This window comes from Gadus chalcogrammus, chromosome 4 (genome assembly GCF_026213295.1).
Source record: "Gadus chalcogrammus isolate NIFS_2021 chromosome 4, NIFS_Gcha_1.0, whole genome shotgun sequence".
NCBI classification, from domain to species: domain Eukaryota; kingdom Metazoa; phylum Chordata; class Actinopteri; order Gadiformes; family Gadidae; genus Gadus; species Gadus chalcogrammus.
Window position 1 is genome coordinate 6460641 of NC_079415.1, and position 21533 is coordinate 6482173.

Sequence of the window (21533 nt, forward strand, 5' to 3'; positions counted from 1 at the left end):
AGGAGGTGGTGGTCTGGTCTCGAACTTTAATGACCCATCAGGGATGCAAGGTCAAATGGAGATTAGGTCCATCGTCTCCTTGGTCCATTCCCAGTAGAACCAGCTGAAGACTAGTGGTACTGGCCCGCCCCCAGTCAGAACTGCTGAAGACTGTTGGTACAGGGCAGCTCCCAGTAGAATCAGCTGAAGACTGGTTCCACAGTTTAGTAAGAGGTTCTCCATATAAGGCCATTTCATCAGTAATATTTATTTTAATATGAATAATTATAATAAACAATATTTTAAAGAAAGTTACGTCAACCTCAAGGACAAATGTTTTTTCTCAGAGAAATGTTTAATACTTTGTTTATACCCTTCTCCCGTAACAATACAAAAATCTGTACATAAAAACACATCAAGAGGAGGAGGAGGAGGATCTGGATAGGGAGGAGGAGCAGGAGGTGTTCTGTTCTTGGTCTCAAGCACAACTGGTGACAGTTTGTTTCATCACAAATGTGACTTCATCATTTCCAGACCCCAGCATCAGGGCCAGACCTACAACTCCCCCCTTTTCTTCTTCTTCTTCTTCTTGTCGAGTGGTGTGGGCGGGGCCGGAATGGGCGGGGCTCCGAGCTTCTTGGTTTTGGCCTTCTTCACCTTTACCTTCAGGGCTTCGATGTCCAGCTTCTCTTCTGAGGACAAAATGGAGGACAGGTTTATCACAGGGCCGCAAGATGATCAGAGGAACCCAAAATATATTTACTTCTGACCCTAGGGAGGGTTTAAAGGGTCTTTACCTTTAAACCCTTTAGGGAGGGTTTAAAGGGTCTTTACCTTTAGGGTAAGGGTTAGAGGGTATTTACCATTAGGGAGGGTTTAAAGGGTCTTAACCTTTAGGGTAAGGGTCAGAGGGTCATTACTTTTTTGGAGAGTCTTTACCCCAAGGGAGGGTTAGATGGTCTTTACCTTTAGGGAGGCTCTTCTGGACAAAGACCTTCTCCTTGGGAGGAACAAACGCCTTCTTTCTCTCCTCCTGCCTCTTGGAGACCTGCTCAGCCTGCTTAGCCTGGGGACAGACAGACAGACAGACGGAAGGAGAGACAGCCAGAGAGAGAGAGACAGACAGACAGACAGACAGAGAGACAGAGAGAAAGAAACAGAGACCTACAGTTAGGATGGGGAAGTATAGACAGGTATGTGAGCCATTAAGTATGGGTCGCTGATTGATGGTGTGGTCAAAGTAACCCACAGATTCTGAATCTGCACCGTAGTATTGAGTCTGCACAGCACAGACAGACGGAAGTCCTCATGGAGCTCCAGTCTCTGGGAGTGAAAGCATGGCCTTACCTTGACCTCTTGCAGCTTCATTCTTTTCTTCTCCGTCTCCTGGAGGAAGAACTCACCGCTGGCCAGCTCCCGGTCGACCTGCACACACAAAACACATCAGCCTCTGTTCGTGTACCTGTATGTACGTACCTATGTGTACCCGTGTGTGCGTGTACCCGTGTGTGCGTGTACCCGTGCGGGCCTGTACCCGTGCGGGCCTGTACCCGTGGGGTAACAGCCAGGAACAGGAAGCTGTCCCCTCCCTACTCAGATTCCCATGAATGAAACCACATCCCAACACGTGTGAATGAGGAAGATCAGTCCCTTCACATTTAACTGATCAGACCTCCTGAGCAGGAAGAGCCCCCCAAGGAGCGGCCCACTACCAATCTGAAAACACGCTGCCACCATGAGCCCCCCCCCCACAGCAGACAATATGAACACAAACTATGAGGGTCGTTCACTCTGGGCCCCTGTGTTTGTGTACACCTGTGTGTATGTGTCGGCTCTGTGTGTACCTTGCTCTCTGGGGGCTGTGGGGGGAAGGGCGTGTACTCCTTCTTCTTGCTCTTCTTCTGAGGTTCTCGTCTCTTGGAGACGTTCTTCTGACGGAACCGTGGAAGGAAGCGCTCCCAGCTCTGGTTCTTCAGCTCAGCGTCCCGGGACAGCTCCTGCTTGATCATCAGGGCCTGACACACACACACACACAAACCTTGGTTAGGTTCTATAGGAACCACTTCCCTGTTAGTGCTGCGCTCATCTTCTCAGGGGGAACCCAGGCGCTCCTCTACGTTTATTCTGCGATGGACGAATTTCCACCAGTACCTTGATGTTGTAGATGGGGTGGATGTTCTTCATGGTATCCATGACGACCTTACGCACCTGAAAACACACAAGGCCCCTTCAGAAAAACACAAACGACCCTCACACTCAGAGAAAGAGAGACAGACAGGCAGACAGTCATCGTTTTATCCATAAGGTCTCCGTCAGTCAGGGGCGGAGTCATGGCCGACCACGCACTCACACAACCGAACTCCACCTTCAGACGGAGGGAAACCCCGAGTAGAAACCCAAGCGGAGCTCCTACCTCCTTGAGGCCGCTGAAAGGACCCAGCGCCGACACCGTGTTCCCCTGGACCATGACGTAGCAGTTTGTGAGCAGCTCCAGAGCCTGACGGAGAAGACACTGTTAGCATGACGTAGCAGCTAGTGAGCAGCTCCAGGTGGAGGAGACACCGTTAGCATGACGGAGCAGCTAGGGGGCAGCTCCAGGTGGAGGAGACACCAGGTGGAGGAGACACCGTTAACATGACGGAGCAGCTAGTGAGCAGCTCCAGGTGGAGGAGACACTGTTAGCATGGCGTAGCAGCTAGTGAGCAGCACCAGGTGGAGGAGACACCGTTAGCATGATGGAGCAGCTAGTGAGCAGCTCCAGGTGGAGGAGACACTGTTAGCATGGCGTAGCAGCTAGTGAGCAGCTCCAGGTGGAGGAGACACCGTTAACATGACGGAGCAGCTAGTGAGCAGCTCCAGGTGGAGGAGACACTGTTTGCATGGCGTAGCAGCTAGTGAGCAGCTCCAGGTGGAGGAGACACTGTTAGCATGGCGTAGCAGCTAGTGAGCAGCTCCAGGTGGAGGAGACACTGTTAGCATGGCGTAGCAGACACACTGGCCCCATCAGACTGCCGGCACAGAACGAGTATGGATCCATGACCCTAGGCAGGAGGTGTCTGGCCGCGTGTGTCAGAGGCCCTCAGCCTGCCTGTGTGTGGGTCAGGGGCCCTCAGCCTGCCTGTGTGTGTGTGTGTGTGTGTGTGGGTCAGGGGCCCTCAGCCTGGTACCTTCAGAGTGGATCCTTTGGGGCCGATGAGTCTCTGTCGTCGCTTCACAAAGCGCTCTCTGTTGCGGACCACGGTGCCCACTTTGATGATGTCACAGGCCACGTCGTCCTGCAGGATGCGGACCGCCTGGCCGCACAAACAACAACAACAACAACCACAACCACAACCACACACACACACACACACACACACAGCAGAAGGAGAAATAAGGTCAAGAAGCAGAAGGACAAGCCCAAATAAAAAAAGAAATTAAACAATAGATATTGAATCCTAACAGATCGTGAACATCTTTCCTCACACCAGACAAACCCCGCCACACGCAGGAGGGCTCCCGCGGCCGGTCACCGTGGTTACCTACTCGAAGACCGTCGCCATGGTTACCTGTTCGAACGGCACGCTGCGGGCCAGCAGCTTGATGAGGTCGCGGGCCCTGACGATGGCGTAGGGGTCAAAGGTCTTCTTGGTGGTGCTGACCGTCACACTACCCTCAATCAGGTCCAGTGTGCCTTTGATATGCTGCAGGGGGGAGGACATTAACCCGGTCACTAACTTCAGCCACTCATCACGACCCTTTAACCTCCGATCTCATTCAGCCACTCAACACCACCCTCTGATATTCGGTCTCTCCTGAAGGAGTCTGCGGTGTGACATTCTGCAGCGACCACTATGGGGTGCCGTTTGAGGACACCTCATACCAATGTGGATCCCGGGACACAGTGGTTCTGACTCACCGTCTCCCCCAGCGCCTTCTCCACCAGCGGCCAGCACTCCTTCAGGTAAGCCTCCCGATACTTGGGGAAGAGCGTGGCGAAGCTGCTCTCCTCCAGCAGCCCCCGCGGGTTGTCGTCCTTCGTGAAGCCGGGCTCCTTCCATCCCTCCGGGACCGTCAGCAGCTCCGCATCGGCCACTACAACCAACAGTTAACCACTTTATGACTCTATACAAACAGTTAACTACATTATAACTTGAACTCTTTAACGAACAGTTAACCCGATTTATAACTAACTCTCTCCCCGTGCCCTGATCTCATGGTGATGCACGGCGTGGAGATTGGTGTGATTTAAGTTCACTTCTGCGGATCAAAATGGTTTTACCGGACCACGGATTGAGTGACAGCCTTGCGGCACGGAGGATTAACTTTTAGAGACTGGTACCTGGTTCTGCCGTCTTTTTAAACCTCGTTTCTTTCTGCGTTTCCCTCACGCTGCTGCCTTTCGTGGAGGACGCCATTGTTGTTCTGAGAGAGGAAGTGACGTCAATTGTTTTCATACCGTCCGCCCCCTGGCGGAGGAACCGAAGCACTCCCGTTCATAGACGGGTATAACGGGGTTTAAAGATTGAATGTATTAAAGAAAACAGAAATGGTTTAATTGAGTAACTGAAGCTTTATTTGACTTGGAGCATGAATAACTTCTCACGTAATATAATAAAGGTAGTAGGCCTCCATTTATACAATTTGGACTGAAATTAATGTTTGGTTTTAGTTTTCACAATGTCTTTGGATATCAGTAAAGTCTGGCCATCTGTGTAATAAATTAAATAGTTGCCATATTTGTTCTGGTATCTGGTTGGTGCTGGTGGTTCATGAGCACAGACCAGCCCAGCCTCTGAAGATCTGGAGCGTCTCACTATAGGAGGAACCTGCTGCCATAGAACCCCAAGAAGGACCTTGGGTCATAAGGAAGCTGGAAACTGGTGATAGATACCCTCTCCTGAGGGCTGATTGATAAGAAGTTTGTCAAATAGTCGGAATAACTAAAGGATGAACAGAGATCTGTTCAAGTTCCTTCCTCAGGAGTTCTATTTTTTTGCTTTACTTTAAACAGGAATCGGCCAAAGACCCAGAAAAAGAGCTTCACTCTGATTGGCTGTTCTTGGAACAACACAAGGCCGGGGCAAAAGGAATTACTACAGAGACCGGTTGGAGTTGGACCCAGACGGGGGCTTTATTGAACTGTAGTACGAGCTGATGGATAATGTTGAGCTCAAGGCTAGCAGCACTCAGGGCTAGCTGCCCAACAGCTAGCAGCACTAAGGGCTAACAGCGCACAGTGCTAGCAGTGTAAACAGCTAGCAGTGCTCCGAGCCATCAGCAGTCACAGCTAGCAGCGCTCAGGGCTAAAAGTGCAAAGGGCTAGCAGAGCTAGCCCCAGACAGCCTATGAAGCCGCCCACCATCCACACGATCACTTTGCCGTCAGTCCCTGGAAGACAAGAAAATAAAACGATGGCAAATAAAAATACCAAGAGACATAGAAAAGAAGTAAAAATAAATGTGTGCAAAAATACTAAGATGTACCAAAATATACAGAGATAAAAATGTATGAAGTGGATACTGCACGTGCGATTAAAAGGGTGATATCAGGCCACCAGGTGTGAGTGTGATCAGCCATTACAAGCCGTTTGGTGGCATGATATCACCCCTTTAATATTAAGGAAAATGATCAACTCACAGAATGCTGGAGGGCCTGGTGGTGTAGTATCTCCTCGGACCAACAGGGGGCCGGCGGAGACCATGGAAGACGGCTCCTCACTCCTCAGCCCCGCCTCCAGCACAGGACACCTCTAGAAAACAACACAACACCAGCCAGAGTACTAACACTAGACTCTACAACACACGGTCCAGGTCTAGGGGTAAGGTGGTCCAGGTCTAGGGGTCTCAGAGTGGGGGTTCATGTCTTGGTGTTAGGAGTTGGTGGTCTAGGGGTTAGGGATCTAGGTCTCACAGTCGGGGTCTAGGGATTAGGCTGGCCAGGTCTCACCGGGGTACAGCTGTGGTCCGGTCCACAGACGTGAGTGAGGCAGTGGAAGTAGAGATACTGCTGGGTGGGCATCTGGAACATCTGGAGCGAGAAGCGGCTGCTGCTGCCGCCGCCGTTAGGCCCCGCCCACTGGAGGGTGGGGTCCACTGCACACCTAGAAGTTGCATGGTCCCGTTAGGACACGCCCCCACTACTGCTCACCAATGAATTCTAATGGTGGTTGACTGATGACTTTGCCTATTCTAGTTCATTTTGTGTTTAGAGGAGCCAGGATAGAACTAGCAACCTTCCGGTTAAAAGTCACTCTCCACCGCCTGAGCTAAGCTGACCATCCCCCACCAGACAGGCTGCTCTCACCCGTCCTGAAGCAGTAAAGCCTGCACAGGGTCTTTGGGATCACTGCTCTCGGTGGCCCAACAGGAGGCTAGCTGCAGGTGGACGTCCGGGGCGAACGAGTCGTTGGACTGCAGCTCCACGTGGAAGAACAGGGAGTCCTCTGGGTCCAGCTCCACTGCATAGCGGTAGCTGAACGTGTACGAGGCGTCGCTGTACAGCGCCATGGCAACACGCAGCACCAGCGATGTGTTGACCTCAACGAGTGACTCGCCACTGAACCTGCGACACCCCACGTTATCCGTTAGCTTAGCATGTTAGCCTAGCCGTTAGACTAGCTGTGAGCGTAACAGTTGGCTCAGTCGATAGCATAGCCATTAGCTGTAGAAGTGTATAAGCTAACAGACAACAGCATGTCATGATTACATTAATTTACTTTTACTAACGATTACCAGGCTCGCAGTAAAACACTAACCAGTCCAGGCCTGCGCTAAGCCCAGTACTGCGCAGCGCATGGCGCGGAAACACACACGCCCAGACCAGGGTGAGGTCATGGCGGGCGATCGTCTGCTCCTCCGTCAGAGTCACCCTCAGGACGTTACGCAACTCCACGTGGGTCTCGTTCACCTGGAGAGGGACACGTGGGACTGACAGGTGGAGGAGGAGGTGCAGAGGGAGGAGCAGGAGATGCAAAGGCGGGAGAGGAGGTGCAAAGGGAGGTGTAGGAGGTGCAGAGGGAGGAGGAGGGGCAGAGGGAGGAGCTGTAGAGGGAGGTGTAGGGTCTCACCAGCCTGGAGGTGTTGCAGGGCGAGGCTCTGGGCGGCGTGCTGAAGGAGTAGAGGCCGGCGTGCTCCTCCACGCTGCACCTCCCGTCGTTGAGGAGCAGCGACACGTCTCCCCCCAGCCGGGAGCGCAGGAAGTCCCGGGACACCGCCCCCGACAGACGGCCCTCCGCACAGTGGCTGACCATACCCTGCTCTGGGGGTCAGGGGTCAAAGGTCTAGCAGTGCTAGCACTCAGTGCCAACCTAGAGCCACAGGCCACCCCACCTAGCCGCTTCATCACGGTTCTCCTTAAGCGTTATGTTGGGATGCAGTGTGCCGGTCACTTCTGCACCATGGTTACCATAGTGACGTGTAAACTATGTTCTAGAACGCAATCGTGAGGGGGAATGTCCTACCTTGACAGACTGGCCGGTGCAGGGCATCGTGGGAGCCCGGCATGGCCCCTCCCACATCGTAGTAACCGTGGCGACACACGCATGCGTAGGACAGCAGAGTGTTGACACACAGGGAGTGGGCGGGGCAGGGGGAGGGGTCAGCAGCGAGGCAGAGGTCACGTCCTGCAAGAGAATGCAAGCAATTCACTACGATATGCTAACGCTCAGCGCTAATGCTCAGCGCTAACGCGGAGCATTTTGCTGAATGTCTACCTCCCAGTCCAGCGGTCCTACCTCCCATTATAGCGGTCCTACCTCCCAGTCTAGCGGTCATACCTCCCAGTCCAGCAGTCCTACCTCCCAGTCCTACCCTCCCAGTGATAGTCCTACCTTCCCAGTACAGCAGGCCCTGGGCGGCGGTCAGGTTGGGGACCCTCAGTGATTGGATGTAGTCTAGCGAGTGTCCCAGGGGGATGCTGAGGTTGCCGTCGGCGACAGGCTCATCAGCGGACCTGAAGAGGATCCTGGAGGTGCGGCCGTCGGGGGAGGAGTCAACCTCCTCCAGCGCGACCCGGGCGGGGCGCGATGGGCCCGACAGCAGGACCTCCAGCTGAGGAACCAGCGTGTGTTCATACCGTGGTCCTGTGCTCATGTATTAATGTGTTCATGTATTAATGTGTTTATACAGTGTTCATGTATTAATGTGTTCATGTGTTCATGTATTAATGTGTTTATACAGTGTTCATGTATTAATGTATAAATGTGTTAATGTGTTCATACGGTGTTCATGTATTAATGTGTACATACGGTGTTCATGTATTAATGTGTTCATGTTTGAGGTCATCTCACGGTGGTCTGGATGAGTTCCTCCATCTTGGCTCTGGGCTCTGACTTTCTCAGGGGCGGGGCCAGAGGCCAGGGCACTATGAGGACCTGGGTGGGGCCAGAGAAGTCCAGCTGGATCTCTGGAACCAAAACAGACTTAAGTTAAAGACCAATGTGCATGGGGAAGTTTGGAGAGAATATACAGTAATATATATCCTGAGTTCCTACTGTAGTAACAAACACAGAGCTCCACGTGGAACATAAAGTACTTACTACAGAGTACTACCCTAGAGTTGACTACAGTACAGAATATCACATGCAAATTATTATAGTACAGAGTACTACCATACAGAGTAATACCCAGTACTGGGTGAAGCAGTAACGTACAGAGTACTGCAGCACTACCCTTCAGATTACTAAAGTACAGAGTACAACCCTACATCGTATTACAGTACAACCCTACAGAGTACTACAGTACAACCCTACAGAGTACTACAGTACTACCCTACAGAGTACTACAGTACTACCGTAGCGTACTGGGTGCAGCTGTACCGGGCAGCCCCAGAGCCAGGCCCCGGGGCCTCATGGGGACGCTGGCCCCCTGGAAGAGGACCACGGCGGGGGAGGAGCTCCAGGCGGCGGCGGGGGAGGAGCTCCAGGCGGCGGCGGGGGAGGAGCTCCAGGCGGCGGCGGGGGAGGAGCTCCAGGCGGCGGCGGGGGAGGAGCTCCAGGCGGCGGCGGGGGAGGAGCTCCAGGCGGCGGGGGAGGAACTCCAGGCCCCCTGGCACTCCTCCAGGACCTCCAGGCTGTAGGCCTGGCCCGGCAGCAGGCCGGGCAGCGGCAGGCCGGGCCGTGAGACACGCCCCCGCCGCACCTCCGACCCGTTGGCCAGGGCCAGCCGGTAGGCGAAGGCCAGGTGGCGGGGCGGGGAGACCGGGGTCCCGGGGGTCCACAGCACCAGGGACTCGTTGGCGCGGTAACGCAGGTCCTGTACGCCCCGCGGACCTGGAGGAGAGAGAGAGAGGTCTGGGTCAGGAGGACCCGTCTGTCTGATCTTGTACAAGGCGTCTGTCTGTCCTGGGAGGGTCAGGGGGACGAGGTTAAAAGTCATGGGGAAGGATGCCCCGTCTGTCTGATCAGGTACCCGTCTGTCTCTAGTGGTACCCGTCTATCTCTCTGCCTTGAGTCAGTACTAATCTGACTTTATTTTTCTGAGGAGAATCTGTCTGTGTGCACCCGTCTCTGCAACATTAGAACCGGTGTACCTGTGTAGGTGTCGATGGTCTTGTTGTCCATGACGACGCCATCCCCACACAGGGCAACCACCTGTGCGTGGTAGCGGCCGCAGGGCTGCAGCCCCCCCACGGTGTAGCGGGTGAACAGGGTGGCGCCCTGCAGCGCCCCCTGGTGGAACACCCTGAAGCCAGACACCGACGACGTGTTCCTCACCTCCCAGGACAGCGTGTAGTTCTCAGGCCCCCAAGACTCCTGCTGCAGGCCCCCGATGCTGGAGTGGGCTGTAGACAGAGCACAGGGGCTAGGCTAGGAACATGGGCTAGGCTATTAGGAGGAGCTAGGCTAGGTACAGGAGCTAGGCTAGGAACATGGGCTAGGCTATTAGGAGGAGCTAGGCTAGGTACAGGAGCTAGGCTAGGAACATGGGCTAGGCTATTAGGAGGAGCTAGGATAGGAGTAGGAGCTAGTCTATTAGGAGGAGCCAGGCTAGGAACAGGGGCTAGGCTAGGAACATGGGCTAGGCTATTAGGAGGAGCTAGGAAAGGAGTAGTAGCTAGTCTGTTAGGAGGAGCTAGGCTAGGAAGAGGGGCTCGGCTAGGATAATGGACAAGGCTATTAGGAGGAGCTAGGAAAGGAGTAGGAGCTAGTCTATTAGGAGGAGCTAGGCTAGGAACAGGGGCTAGGCTAGGAGCAGGAGCTAGACTAGGAGTCGGCTGGAGACCTGGTACAGGAGCTAGGCTAGGAGTAGGAGCTAGGCTAGTAGGAGGAGCTTGGCTAGGCGTAGGCTGGAGACAGAGCACAGGAGGTAGGCTAGGACAAGAGGCAAGGCTAAGATTTAAAATTGAATAGCGACGAGAGTGATCGGTTTGAAAGTGGCTTCGTTTAGCAGAATAAATGATCAGATCATCAGCTGCAACCGACAGCCCAAGGAACCCGTTAGAGGAGACGACATCCTGTTCCCTGACCCGTGTTGCCGTCGACCTGCTCCATCCTGCTGTAGCGCGTGGTGGTCCCGGCCTGGCAGACGGTCTGCAGGCCCAGCTGGACGCGGCTGCACGGCTCCAGGTCTGCCAGCGTGAAGCGGCGCCCGTGCTGCCAGAGGCGGACCTCCTCCAGCACGCCGCCGCCGGCGTCCAGGTGGAAGGCGGTGAGCAGGAACAGGGCTCGGCGGTGGTTCTCAGGACACACCCACGCCACCGAGATACTGCTGCTGTTCCACGACGTGACCCGGAAGAACCGGGGCTCCCGGGGACCTGGGGAGGAGACCGACCGGATGTTCTACTGTAGAACCTTCTTAGAACCAGATGTTCTACTATAGAACCTTCTTAGAACCAGATGTTCTACTAGAACCTGGTAAACACCAGATGTTCTACTGTAGAACCTTCTTAGAACCAGATGTTCTACTAGAACCTGGTAAACACCAGATGTTCTACTGTAGAACCTTCTTAGAACCAGATGTTCTACTAGAACCTGGTAAACACCAGATGTTGCAAACCACAGATGTTCTGCTGCATAACCTTCTAAATACCAGATGTTCTACTGTCTAACCTTCTTAGAACCAGATTTTCTGCTAAAACCTGGTAACCACAAGATGTTCTACAGTAGAACCTTCTAAACACAAGATGTTCTACAGTAAAACCTTCTTAGAACCAGATGTCGTTCAAGAGACGGTCTAAACACCAGATGTTCTCGTGTAGAACCAAATGTCCTCATGTAGAACCTGGTCCCGCCTCCACCCGTCCCCACCTGTGATGGTGCCGATACAGGTCCGGGTCCCGGCCGGCGGCTCCAGGCAGGCGGTGTAGAGGTGGCAGGGCTTCAGCGTGGTGAAGCGGTGGTGATGGTGGCGCCGGTGTTGCTGGACGGGCTCCCGGCTCTCCAGGATGTAGGAGCCCAGCTGGGGGCTGTACAGGGACACCCTGGGAAGGGGAGGCGTGGGGCCAGGGGCCCAGGGACCTCCACCCAGCCCCGCCCAGCTCAGGAGGAGCATGGAGGAGCTCCAGGCCTCCAGCCGGACGGGGAGACGGGAGGTGTAGCCTGGAGGAGACCACATCATCATCATCATCATCATCCTCAGGCATGGGAGTCACACACTGGTTAACCTCAATGTTTGTGAAGGTTCCCGTCTCTGGAACCCCTGTTTCACTGTTTATTGGCTGTTCTCATTTGAAGACGTTTGATCAACACGAGGTGCCGTCAGGGCACACCATTGAGGGGAGACTGTGGACATCGGGGGGGAATCAAACGCAGAACCTTTTGGCTGCCAATCTCCAGTCCAATCTTACTCACCCCTCCCTCCCTCCCTCCCTCCCCCCGTCTCACCCAGCACCAGCACCAGCTCTTGGTCTTGGTGGAGGATCACGGTGCTGTTCTCACAGCCAAACACCTCTCCAGACAGGAGGTCCAGCAGCTCCTGAGGAGACAGCAGAGAAAAAAAATGGAAAGTGAGAGAAGAGATGGACAGTGATGTACGAGATGGAGAGAGAGGCAATACATAAACAGGGAGACAAATAGTGCGACAAAAGAGAGTGAGATAAGAGAGGGTGGGACGAGAGAGTGAGATGAGAGTGGGGTCTCATCTCACTCTCTCGTCTCACTATTTATCTCACTCTTGTGCCACCCTCTCTTATCTCACTCTTTTTTGTCACACTATTTGTCTCACTATTTATATATTGTCTCCCTCTCCAGATATAAGGTATAGGAGTGAGATAAACAGTGAGGTGAGATAGTAAGGTACGAGAGTGAGATAAATAGTGAGTGAGTGAGTGAGTGAGTGAGTGAGTGAGTGAGTGAGTGAGTGAGTGATAAGAGACACTAGATCCAGCTGCAGACAGCGTCTATTCTGTACCCGAGTCCGGAGGAAAGGAATCTTCTCCGGTCGATCCACACTGCGGATCTCCATGGTGGCGGATCCTTCAAAAACAACGTTGAGTTCAACTCTTTAAACACTGCAGAGGATGAGCGACAATCTCCATGAGGAGAGCCCACCTGGAGGACAGCCTACCTGGTTGGATGCTGACGGTCCAGTTCTTCGCGACTCCTCCGTAACGCAGTGAAAGTTGGTTTTCCACCGTCTGCGGGACTGTCAAAGACACGAACTTCCCCTGCGTCCCGATGGCTTTCAGCCCGGTGCCGTTGAGCCAGATATCGGCCTCCGAGCTGCAGGGAAACGAGCCGACAACCGCGTTAAACACGAGCGACCCGTCGGGATTCAGCCCCGCACTGTAGGCTATATACCTGTTGAAGACATCGCCTCGGGTTGTCCAGCAGATAGAGAAGGACAGAGGGTCGCACCGCCCTGCGGAACACATGAGGTCAGAGTGGTGGAGCGAATCATCATCTCCACCACTTCCACCTGACACTCACCGCGGGAGATCCGGCCCGGAACCACGATGCATAGGAGGAAGGAGAAGGTGATAGAGTTCCTGGAACAGAGCGGCAGAGTTCAGCTATAAGACCGAGACACCTGGAACCCTCGAACCTAGAACCTTAGAACCCTAGACCCCTAGACACCAACAATCCTAGACCCCTAGAACCCGATACCCTAAACCAGAGGTGTGCAGTCAGTGTCTCAGTCTTACATTTTTTTTTTCATCTCAGCCATGTGTCTCATGGTTGTTGACTCGCAATGCTCCGCAGAGAGCTCGTTAAAACAGCTGCGGACCTTGGCGCTCGGCTGAGCTCGGGATCACTCGGGCATTTCCGACACAATCAATTGAGACTCAATTCAGAGAATGGAGACTCTGAGAACAATGAAAACTTTATTATAACTAAGTTATGCCGACGTGTCTTAAACATCATCACAGTGTTCTGGTCCTGACCCGGGGGAGGATTAACAGGTCCCTGGACAGCCTAGGACTGGTCCCGTTGCAGGACTACAGGTCCGGGGAGGGACCACAGGTCCGAGCTGGAGGTCTCCTTAACGCAGAGCGCGCGGTCCGTCATTATCGGTGCTTCACTGGCCGCTTTGTCCAGCGCGCATCTGACGCGGCTCGGCGGGTAAATGAGAGTCACAAGTCCGAGGAGAGAGTCGGACCACCATCCAGCCTGTTGTCGGACCTTCTCCGTCGGCTGTGCTCTCAGAGTCCTGAAGTAGCTCATGTTGAACCCCGCTATGGATGCTCGGGGACGCGCTTGGCTCGTTTGCGCGCTGGGGTTCGCGGTTCTGTGCCCCGCGAGGTCGTCAGATGTTGGCGACATGGAGCTATCGGGCTGGCTGAGGGGGCTTTATCTCGGGCGGCCTTCCATCCCCGACCGGGACCAGACCCGGGGAGATGGGTCCCGGGACCGCCTCGAGCCGGTCTCCACGTCAACCCACTTTAAGGACTTTGAGTCGGAGGTTCCCGGAGGACCCGGGACCGTTTCTGGCCCGCTGGTGCAGACCAAAAACGGAGCGCTGCGGGGGGTCACGCTGGACCAGGCATACGTCTTCTACGGGGTCCCGTACGCGGACCCGCCCGTGGGGGCGTACCGCTGGAAGCCCCCCCGAGCGCCGAGTCCCTGGCGCGGGGTGTACAGCGCGCGCGCCCCGCGGGCGGGCTGCATGCAGGGCTGCCGAGCGCCGATTGGTGACCGCTGCCCGCATGAGGTACACACACGCACCACTTCACCCTCATAGATCCCGTTTAGTCCCTGAGATAAATATCGTCACTCTAAAATGACGGATACTTTATTGTCTTTAATGATTTGTAGTTCATTGATTTCTAGTCAATATTGTTCGGGCATCGATGCGGACGGTAGGATAGCCCGCGTGACGCGGTCTGTAATGACTTCACGTTGACCTCTGACCCCGTCTGTAATGATTTCACCCTGACCTCAGACCTGGTCTGTAATGACGTCACCCTGACCTCTGACTCCATCTGACCTCTGACCCCGCCTGCCGCAGGTCAGCGAGGACTGCCTGTACCTCAACATCTTCGCCCCCCTGTCGGTCAACTTCAGCGCCCCCCTGCTGCGGCCCCTCCCCGTCCTGGTCTGGGTCCACGGGGGCGACTTCATCGCAGGCTCCGCCTCCAAGCCGCTCTACGACGGCCGCGTCCTCAGCAACGCCTCCAACAGCCTGCTGGTCAGCCTGGAGTACCGCCTGGGTATGTACTGGTCCTACTGGTCAGCCTGGACTACTGGTAGGTAGGTACTGGTCCTACTGGTCCCACTGGTCCCACTGGTCCTACTGGTCCTACTGGTCCTATTGGTCCCGCTGGTCCCACTGATCCCGGTTCCTAAACTTCACCAGCGGAGGCTGATAGAGGGAGAGACAACGAGATGGATTTCTATCATCCATCTCTACATCTATCATACATCTATCACCTATCATCCATCATCTATCATCATCTATAATCTATCATCATCTATCATACATCTATGATCATACATCTATCATCTATCATTATCTATAATCTATCATCATCTATCATACATCTATGATCATACATCTATCATCTATCATCCGTCTCTGCATCTATCATACATCTATCACCTATCATCTATCATCATCTATCATACATCTATCATACATCTCTACATCTATCATACATCTCTACATCTATCATACATCTCTACATCTATCATCTATCATCCATCTCTACATCTATCATCCTCATGCATCTATCATCTATCATACATCTCTACATCTACATCTATCGTCTATCATCTATCATCTATCATCTCTCTCCATCCGTCTTTTAAGAGTTGAGTGTTTTAATAGACTCATTGAATAGGAATGGTAGAATTATATATTGATTGTTCAGGGGCCGTATTCACAAAGCATTTTATCTTACCGCTAGGAGTGCTCCTAACTCGCGCTAAAACATTTTACGTAGGAGTTTTTTCTTAAAAGTTATTCACAAAGCCGCTGAGACCTACTCTTACTAAGGATAAATCACAAAGAGTGAACTAAGAGTGACGCGCCGTTGCTATGGATTACGTCAATTCTCGTGCACGAGTTTAGAAGCGGTCAGTTCGGTGATTGGTTGTTCAGACGAGCCCACTGAATCACCGAAAAACAAGGAAATAGCCTAGGCTAGAAATGAATTCCTATTAAGTAGTTATAGTGCAGTTAGCAGAATACACGCATGATGACAATTTTGTGCAGACCACGATAATGACGTTGTAGCCTGCACGTTCAAGAGAGAGAGAAAGCAAACAATACAAATACGTAAAATCTAAAATAAAATAAATGTTACGAACTACCCAAGTGTTGACTGATTTGTGCCAAGGTGTTTACCTAAAATGTGTTTTCAAAGTGATCCCTAAATGCCTGTCCACTCGGTTCCACACGGCCAAATTCCTTGTAATGTTGATCGCCATCATCATCATCATCATCATCATCGTCTGGCTGTGGAATGTTCCTCCGCTTGCAGAGGTTGTGTAGAATGGCACATACAGTGATTAGCCTACTGTGCTTGCCCTCTCTGGGGTGAGGCGTATTTCGCCGTGGAGGACATGAAACCGACGTTTCATCTGCCCAATTCCTCTCTCCACAACATTTCGTGTATGTTTGTGTGCTCGCAAAGAGCCAATACGATGTGTTTTACGCATAGGACTATACGTAATCTGCGTAATCACTTACATGTTACACTTTAACTGTGCTCCCGGTTGTGGATTGAGGTAGGGTGTCTAGAGCCACGTCTTGCATGGATAGTCACTGTCACCCAGCAAGTGACACCCAACTACATCTCAAAAAGCTGCCTCAGACCGCTCACCATTAAAATGCGCGAATCATGGGTAGCTGAAGATCCAGGCCACTTTGCAACAACATCCAGTAGGCTATGTTAAAATTTGCATCAAAAACAACCTGCGTGTTGATGGAATGCACTTTCTTCCTATTGACGAACACGTCCTCGTCTTTTGATGGCGCAATTATTTTTATTTTTTATAAGTTATATATATTTTTTTATAATTTATAATTTTTATAACATTTTATTTCGGGACTAATCGGATTATTCCTGTTAGTCGGGGATGTTATTGCATCGCGCATTAACTCCACAATAAATTGAATACCCTAACATTTCGTCTTGCAGGCATTTTAAGATTCTTTGTGAATAGGTCTTACTGAGTTAGGAGTCCTCTTGAGGACTTTTAAGCTCTCCTAGACTTAGGTGCTACTTTTAGTCCTAAAATACTTTGCGAATTGCTCTTAGTGAAAAAAGTTAGGAGTCCTAAATTTAAGAGTGACACGCCCATTATTTTTAGGAGTTACTCCTAAATTCGCCAGTTAGGACCTACTTTTAGCCCTAAGATCCTTTGTGAATACGGCCCCTGTTCTTTAGTTTTGTTAACCTTCAGTTTGTAAACTCCAGATCGTCAGTAGGCTGACAACAGCTCAGGAGGAATATCAGTAGTATAACCTTGTTATCTCTTGATCCAATCACACGCTCTGACGCGGTGTTAATTTGATGGTCTCTAGTGACAGTGTGATCATGTGATGGGCTCTAGTGACGGTCATGTGATGGTCTCTAATGGCGGTGTGGTCATGTGATGGTCTCTAGTCTCTAGTGACGGTCATGTGATGGTCTCTAGTGGCGGTGTGGTCATGTGATGTCTCTAGTGACAGTGTTGTCATGTGATGGTCTCTATTGACGGTCATGTAATAGTCTCTATTGACGGTCATGTGACTCTGTGTTACAGGTGCCTTCGGCTTCCTCGTCTCGGGGAAAGACCCCAAAATGGCCGCCACTGGGAATTATGGGATCTTAGACCAGCAGGCGGCGCTGCTGTGGATTCAGAGAAACATCGCTGTGTTCTCAGGAGACCCCAGCAAGGCTAGTCCCCACATGCTAATGCTAACATGTTCTCAGGAGACCCCAGCAAGGCTAGTCCCCACATGCTAATAATAAAATGTTCTCAGGAGACCCTAGCAAGGCTAGTCCCCACATGCTACTGCTAGCACATGTTCTCAGGAGACCCCAGCAAGGCTAGTCCCCACCTGCTAATGCTACTGATGCTAACAGATATGCTAATACATCTGACAGGCCCTAACAGACATATTTAGAGTGAGAGAAGCTAACTACTGTGTCCCCCAGGTGACTCTGTTTGGGGAGAGTGCCGGTGCCCAGTCGGTGGGTCTCCACCTCATGATGCCCACCAGCCAGCCTCTCTTCAGGCAGGCTGCCCTGCAGAGCCTACCCTTCTCCATCCCCTTCAAGACAAGGTGGCGCCCTCTGGTGGCGGACAGAACACACGGCACCCGCCCAGGCACTGGGGACTCTTACAAGAACGCTTCACAAACATACACATGTTGGCACCATAAACACAGAGCATACACAGTTTCCGTGATTTACATTCAGGGGATTTAGCAGACATTTTTATCCAAAGCGACTTACAATAAGTACATTTGTCAAAAGAAAGAGAAACAATATATCATATATATATATAATATAGGCTTATGCCATAAACATAACAAACTTCTGTGTGTGTGTACGTGTGTGCGTTTCAGACACGAGGCCCTGTGGCTAGGCAAGGCCTTTAGCCGCGAGGCTAACTGTAGCGTTACTGACATCGTGTGTCTGCTAGCGCTCAGCCCCCAGGCCGTCCTAGCGGCTCAGATGAAGACAAGTAGGGCTCCACGCATTCTACCAGTCGGTCTGCCTACCTGTCTGTCTGTCTGCCTGTTTGTCCCTCTGTGTGTCTATCTGTCTACCTGCGTCTCTACCCGTCTGTCTCTCTGCCTGTCTACCTGTTTCTCTACCTGTATACCTGTCTGTGTCTACCTGTTTCTCTACCTGTACACCTGTCTGTGTCTACCTGTCTCTTGGTCTCTCTACCCGTCCGTCTACCAGTCTCTCTGTCTCTCTACCTGTCTGTCTATCTGCCTGTCTACCTGTCTCTCTACCCATCTACCTGTCTGTGTGTCTACCTGACTCTCTATCCAACTGTCTAGCTGACTCTCTGTCTCTCTACCTGACTGTCTCTCTGCCTCCCCAGGCTCCAGGCTGGTGAACCCGTCTGTCTACCTGTCTCTCTGCCTCCCCCGGCTGGTGAACCCGTCTGTCTACCTGTCTCTCTGCCTCCCCCGGCTGGTGAACCCGTCTGTCTACCTGTCTCTCTGCCTCCCCCGGCTGGTGAACCCGTCTGTCTACCTGTCTCTCTGCCTCCCCAGGCTCCCGGCTGGTGAACCTGTCTGTCTACCTGTCTCTCTGCCTCCCCCGGCTGGTGAACCCGTCTGTCTACCTGTCTCTCTGCCTCCCCCGGCTGGTGAACCCGTCTGTCTCGCTGTCTCTCTGCCTCCCCCGGCTGGTGAACCTGTCTGTCTACCTGTCTCTCTGCCTCCCCAGGCTCCCGGCTGGTGAACCCGTCTGTCTACCTGTCTCTCTGCCTCCCCCGGCTGGTGAACCCGTCTGTCTACCTGTCTCCCTGCCTCCCCAGGCTCCCGGCTGGTGAACCCGTCTGTCTACCTGTCTCTCTGCCTCCCCAGGCTCCCGGCTGGTGAACCCGTCTGTCTACCTGTCTCTCTGCCTCCCCCGGCTGGTGAACCCGTCTGTCTACCTGTCTCTCTGCCTCCCCCGGCTGGTGAACCCGTCTGTCTACCTGTCTCTCTGCCTCCCCAGGCTCCCGGCTGGTGAACCCGTCTGTCTCGCTGTCTCTCTGCCTCCCCAGGCTCCCGGCTGGTGAACCCGTCTGTCTACCTGTCTCTCTGCCTCCCCCGGCTGGTGAACCCGTCTGTCTACCTGTCTCTCTGCCTCCCCAGGCTCCCGGCTGGTGAATCCCTTTCGGTTCCTGGAGGTGTTTGAGACCTGGGGTCCGGTCCTCGACGGCGCGCTGATCAGAGAGCAGATCCTCCCCGCCTTCCTGGCGGGCCACTGGCAGACGGACAAGCCCCTCCTGCTGGGTACCGCACACACACACACACACGCACACGGACACGGACACGCACACAGACACACACACACACACACACACACACACACACACACACACACACACACACACACACACACACACACACACATATATATACTTATATACTACACACTTATACGTCACAGACAGACAGACAGACAGACAGACACACACACATATATATATATATATATATATATATATATATATATATATATATATATATATACACACACACACACACACACACACACACACACACACACACACACACACACACACACACACACACACACACACACACATATATATATATATATATATATATATATATATATATATATATATATATATATATACACACACTCATACGGTCACACACAGACAGACAGACACACACACACACACACATACTGAGTACACACAGACAGACAGACAGACAGATACACACACACACACACACACACCAAGTGAGTCCCCTGTCTCCTGTGTGGTCCTCAGGCACCACATCGGAGGAGGGGGTCCTCTTCGTGAACGGGGTCTTCACCAAGCCGGTCTCCGTGGTGGAGTGCACTGTCTACACCACCGCCATCTTCAAGCAGCACGCCCTGAAGATCCTCCACCGCTACCTGCCCCTCTACCCTAACCCCGACCGCCGGGCCATGCTGGCTCAGGTACCCAGAGATAATAATAGTTTACTTCATGACCGAATAAACCACATTTAGCATGCCGTAGCTGCCCACCGCCAGTAGAAGGCGCTGTAGCATTCTGCGGACGGCCAGTAGAGGGCGCTGCAGCCTCGTGTTCCTTCGTCTTCTGATCATTATTCAGGCGGAGCCTGGAAGACACGAGGGAGGTTTCAAACAGACACAGTCAGACAGACAGATAGGGCGGCAAATAGACAGAGAGATGGGTAGAAGGGATAAAAATAAATGTCACACATTTGTCAATAAATGTTACATTAACACCTGATTAAAATATTGTGTGTGTTTGTCTATTTGTATGTGTGTGTATGTGTGTCTCTGTGTGTGTGTGTGTGTTTGTGTCTACGTGTGTGTTTGTGATTGTGTGTGTGTCTCTACGTGTTTGTGTATGTGTGTCAACGTGTGTGTGTGTATGTGCGTGTGTCTCTACGTGTGTACGTCTCTGTGTTTGTGTCTATACGTGTGTGTGTGTGTGTGTGTGTGTGTATGTCTCTATGTGTGTGAGTGTGTTTGTGTATGTGTGTCTCTACATGTGTGTGTAACTCTATGTGTGTGAGTGTGTGTGTGTGTGTGTGTGTCTCTACGTGCGTGTGTGTGTAACTCTACGTGTGTGTGCGTGTGCGTGTGTGTGTGTGTCTCTCTCTGCGTGCGTCAGATCGTGACGGACTACATCTTCCTGTGCCCGGCGCGGCGGGCTGCCCGGGCGGCGAGGGAGAGCCCGGTGTGGATGTACGTGTTCGACCACGTGGCGTCCGACACCCGCGTCTGGTCCGACGTCGCTCCGTGTTACCGCCACGTGTGCCACGGCGCCGAGCTGCCCTTCCTGTTCCACTCCGCCGCCGCCGCCAACTTCACCATGACGACGGAGGAGGGGCGTCTCTCAGACCGCATGCTCTGCTACTGGGGGGCCTTCGCCCGCGGGGGGGACCCCTCCCCCGCCCCCCGTCTGCTGACCCCCTACTGCCGCGGCCCCGCCCCGCCCGCCTGGCCGCGCTACGACGCCCGCCGCCTCGTGATGAACCTGACCACGCCCTGCCACGCCCACCCCGGGCTCCGCGACGCCGTCTGCGACTTCTGGGACCACCTGGGGGTCTACTGATCAGGGATCGATGCGGCCCGATCAGCGGGGGAGGCGGAAGGGGATTGGCCGACGGCGAGGCTGAAGAGACTTCTCCGGACGACCTCCTGACCTCTCTTTGGGCTCCAGTTTAGACGGACGCAGCCAATCAGAGTCCAGATGTATCCAGGAGGAAGAACAGCTAGCGATAGCATGTAGCGATAGCATGTAGCGATTAGCGTATAGCGTCTGCTTCCATACACGAGCAGTTTGATAATAAAGGCCTATAACCTCCTCCCTCCTCTTGTCTTCTAAGCTGGTCACTTAAACTGCTACCTTTCATATCTGTCCACAATAACCCACGCACACACACACGTCTGTCTGTGTGTGTGTGTGTGTGTGTGTCTGTGTGTCTCTGTGTGTTACCCAGTAGTGCACAGCCAGTGAGGTGACAGACTAGTAATTAAATTCCTCA

General features: G+C 52.9%; 3 protein-coding genes across 4 annotated transcripts; 1 reads left to right on the forward strand and 2 right to left on the reverse strand.

Moving 5' to 3' along the window:
- Positions 1-227: 227 nt before the first annotated feature.
- krr1 (KRR1 small subunit processome component homolog) lies at positions 228-4407 on the reverse strand. The gene is made up of 10 exons (XM_056589126.1): positions 4301-4407; positions 3878-4053; positions 3528-3662; positions 3147-3272; positions 2393-2476; positions 2131-2187; positions 1824-1994; positions 1327-1404; positions 946-1045; positions 228-671 (listed from the first exon to the last, which is right to left on the reverse strand). The coding sequence occupies exons 1-10, from the start codon at positions 4374-4376 to the stop codon at positions 535-537; spliced, it is 1140 nt and encodes a 379-aa protein (XP_056445101.1). The 5' UTR covers positions 4377-4407; the 3' UTR covers positions 228-534.
- A 60-nt stretch (positions 4408-4467) lies between these two features.
- Positions 4468-13127, reverse strand: LOC130381489 (uncharacterized). Of its 2 annotated transcripts, none has more exons than XM_056589124.1 (19): positions 13042-13127; positions 12827-12885; positions 12698-12758; positions 12465-12619; positions 12309-12373; positions 11783-11873; positions 11207-11497; positions 10426-10713; positions 9490-9741; positions 8777-9229; positions 8249-8364; positions 7790-8009; positions 7421-7582; positions 7028-7218; positions 6716-6867; positions 6265-6522; positions 5908-6061; positions 5599-5710; positions 4468-5349 (listed from the first exon to the last, which is right to left on the reverse strand). In XM_056589124.1, the coding sequence occupies exons 1-19, from the start codon at positions 13071-13073 to the stop codon at positions 5249-5251; spliced, it is 3213 nt and encodes a 1070-aa protein (XP_056445099.1). In that variant the 5' UTR covers positions 13074-13127; the 3' UTR covers positions 4468-5248. The 2 variants fall into 2 exon arrangements, with proteins under 2 accessions (XP_056445099.1, XP_056445098.1); XM_056589123.1 differs by having other exon boundaries at positions 8762-9229.
- On the forward strand, positions 12743-21347 carry LOC130381490 (crystal protein). Its single transcript, XM_056589125.1, has 8 exons — positions 12743-14048; positions 14346-14547; positions 17087-17220; positions 17482-17609; positions 17895-18013; positions 19146-19286; positions 19799-19971; positions 20657-21347. The coding sequence occupies exons 1-8, from the start codon at positions 13560-13562 to the stop codon at positions 21098-21100; spliced, it is 1830 nt and encodes a 609-aa protein (XP_056445100.1). The 5' UTR covers positions 12743-13559; the 3' UTR covers positions 21101-21347.
- Positions 21348-21533: the final 186 nt, after the last annotated feature.

Bases quoted from the DNA above. Each gene is read 5' to 3' on its own strand.
- krr1 (XM_056589126.1), bottom strand. From the start codon at position 4,376: ATGGCGTCCTCCACGAAAGGCAGCAGCGTGAGGGAAACGCAGAAAGAA. The intron at 3,273-3,527 runs GTAACCATGGCG...TTGTGCGGCCAG, and splicing joins GCAGCGTGCCGTTCGAACAG to GCGGTCCGCATCCTGCAGGA. The intron at 2,188-2,392 runs GTAGGAGCTCCG...GTGTGTTTTCAG, and splicing joins CTTTCAGCGGCCTCAAGGAG to GTGCGTAAGGTCGTCATGGA.
- LOC130381489 (XM_056589123.1), bottom strand. From the start codon at position 13,073: ATGAGACACATGGCTGAGATGAAAAAAAAAAT. The intron at 12,759-12,826 runs GTGAGTGTCAGG...TGTGTTCCGCAG, and splicing joins TCCGGGCCGGATCTCCCGCG to GGCGGTGCGACCCTCTGTCC. The intron at 12,374-12,464 runs GTAGGCTGTCCT...TTGTTTTTGAAG, and splicing joins GACCGTCAGCATCCAACCAG to GATCCGCCACCATGGAGATC.
- LOC130381490 (XM_056589125.1), top strand. From the start codon at position 13,560: ATGTTGAACCCCGCTATGGATGCTCGGGGACGCGCTTGGCTCGTTTGC. The intron at 18,014-19,145 runs GTAGGGCTCCAC...CTGCCTCCCCAG, and splicing joins AGCGGCTCAGATGAAGACAA to GCTCCCGGCTGGTGAATCCC. The intron at 19,287-19,798 runs GTACCGCACACA...TGTGGTCCTCAG, and splicing joins GGACAAGCCCCTCCTGCTGG to GCACCACATCGGAGGAGGGG.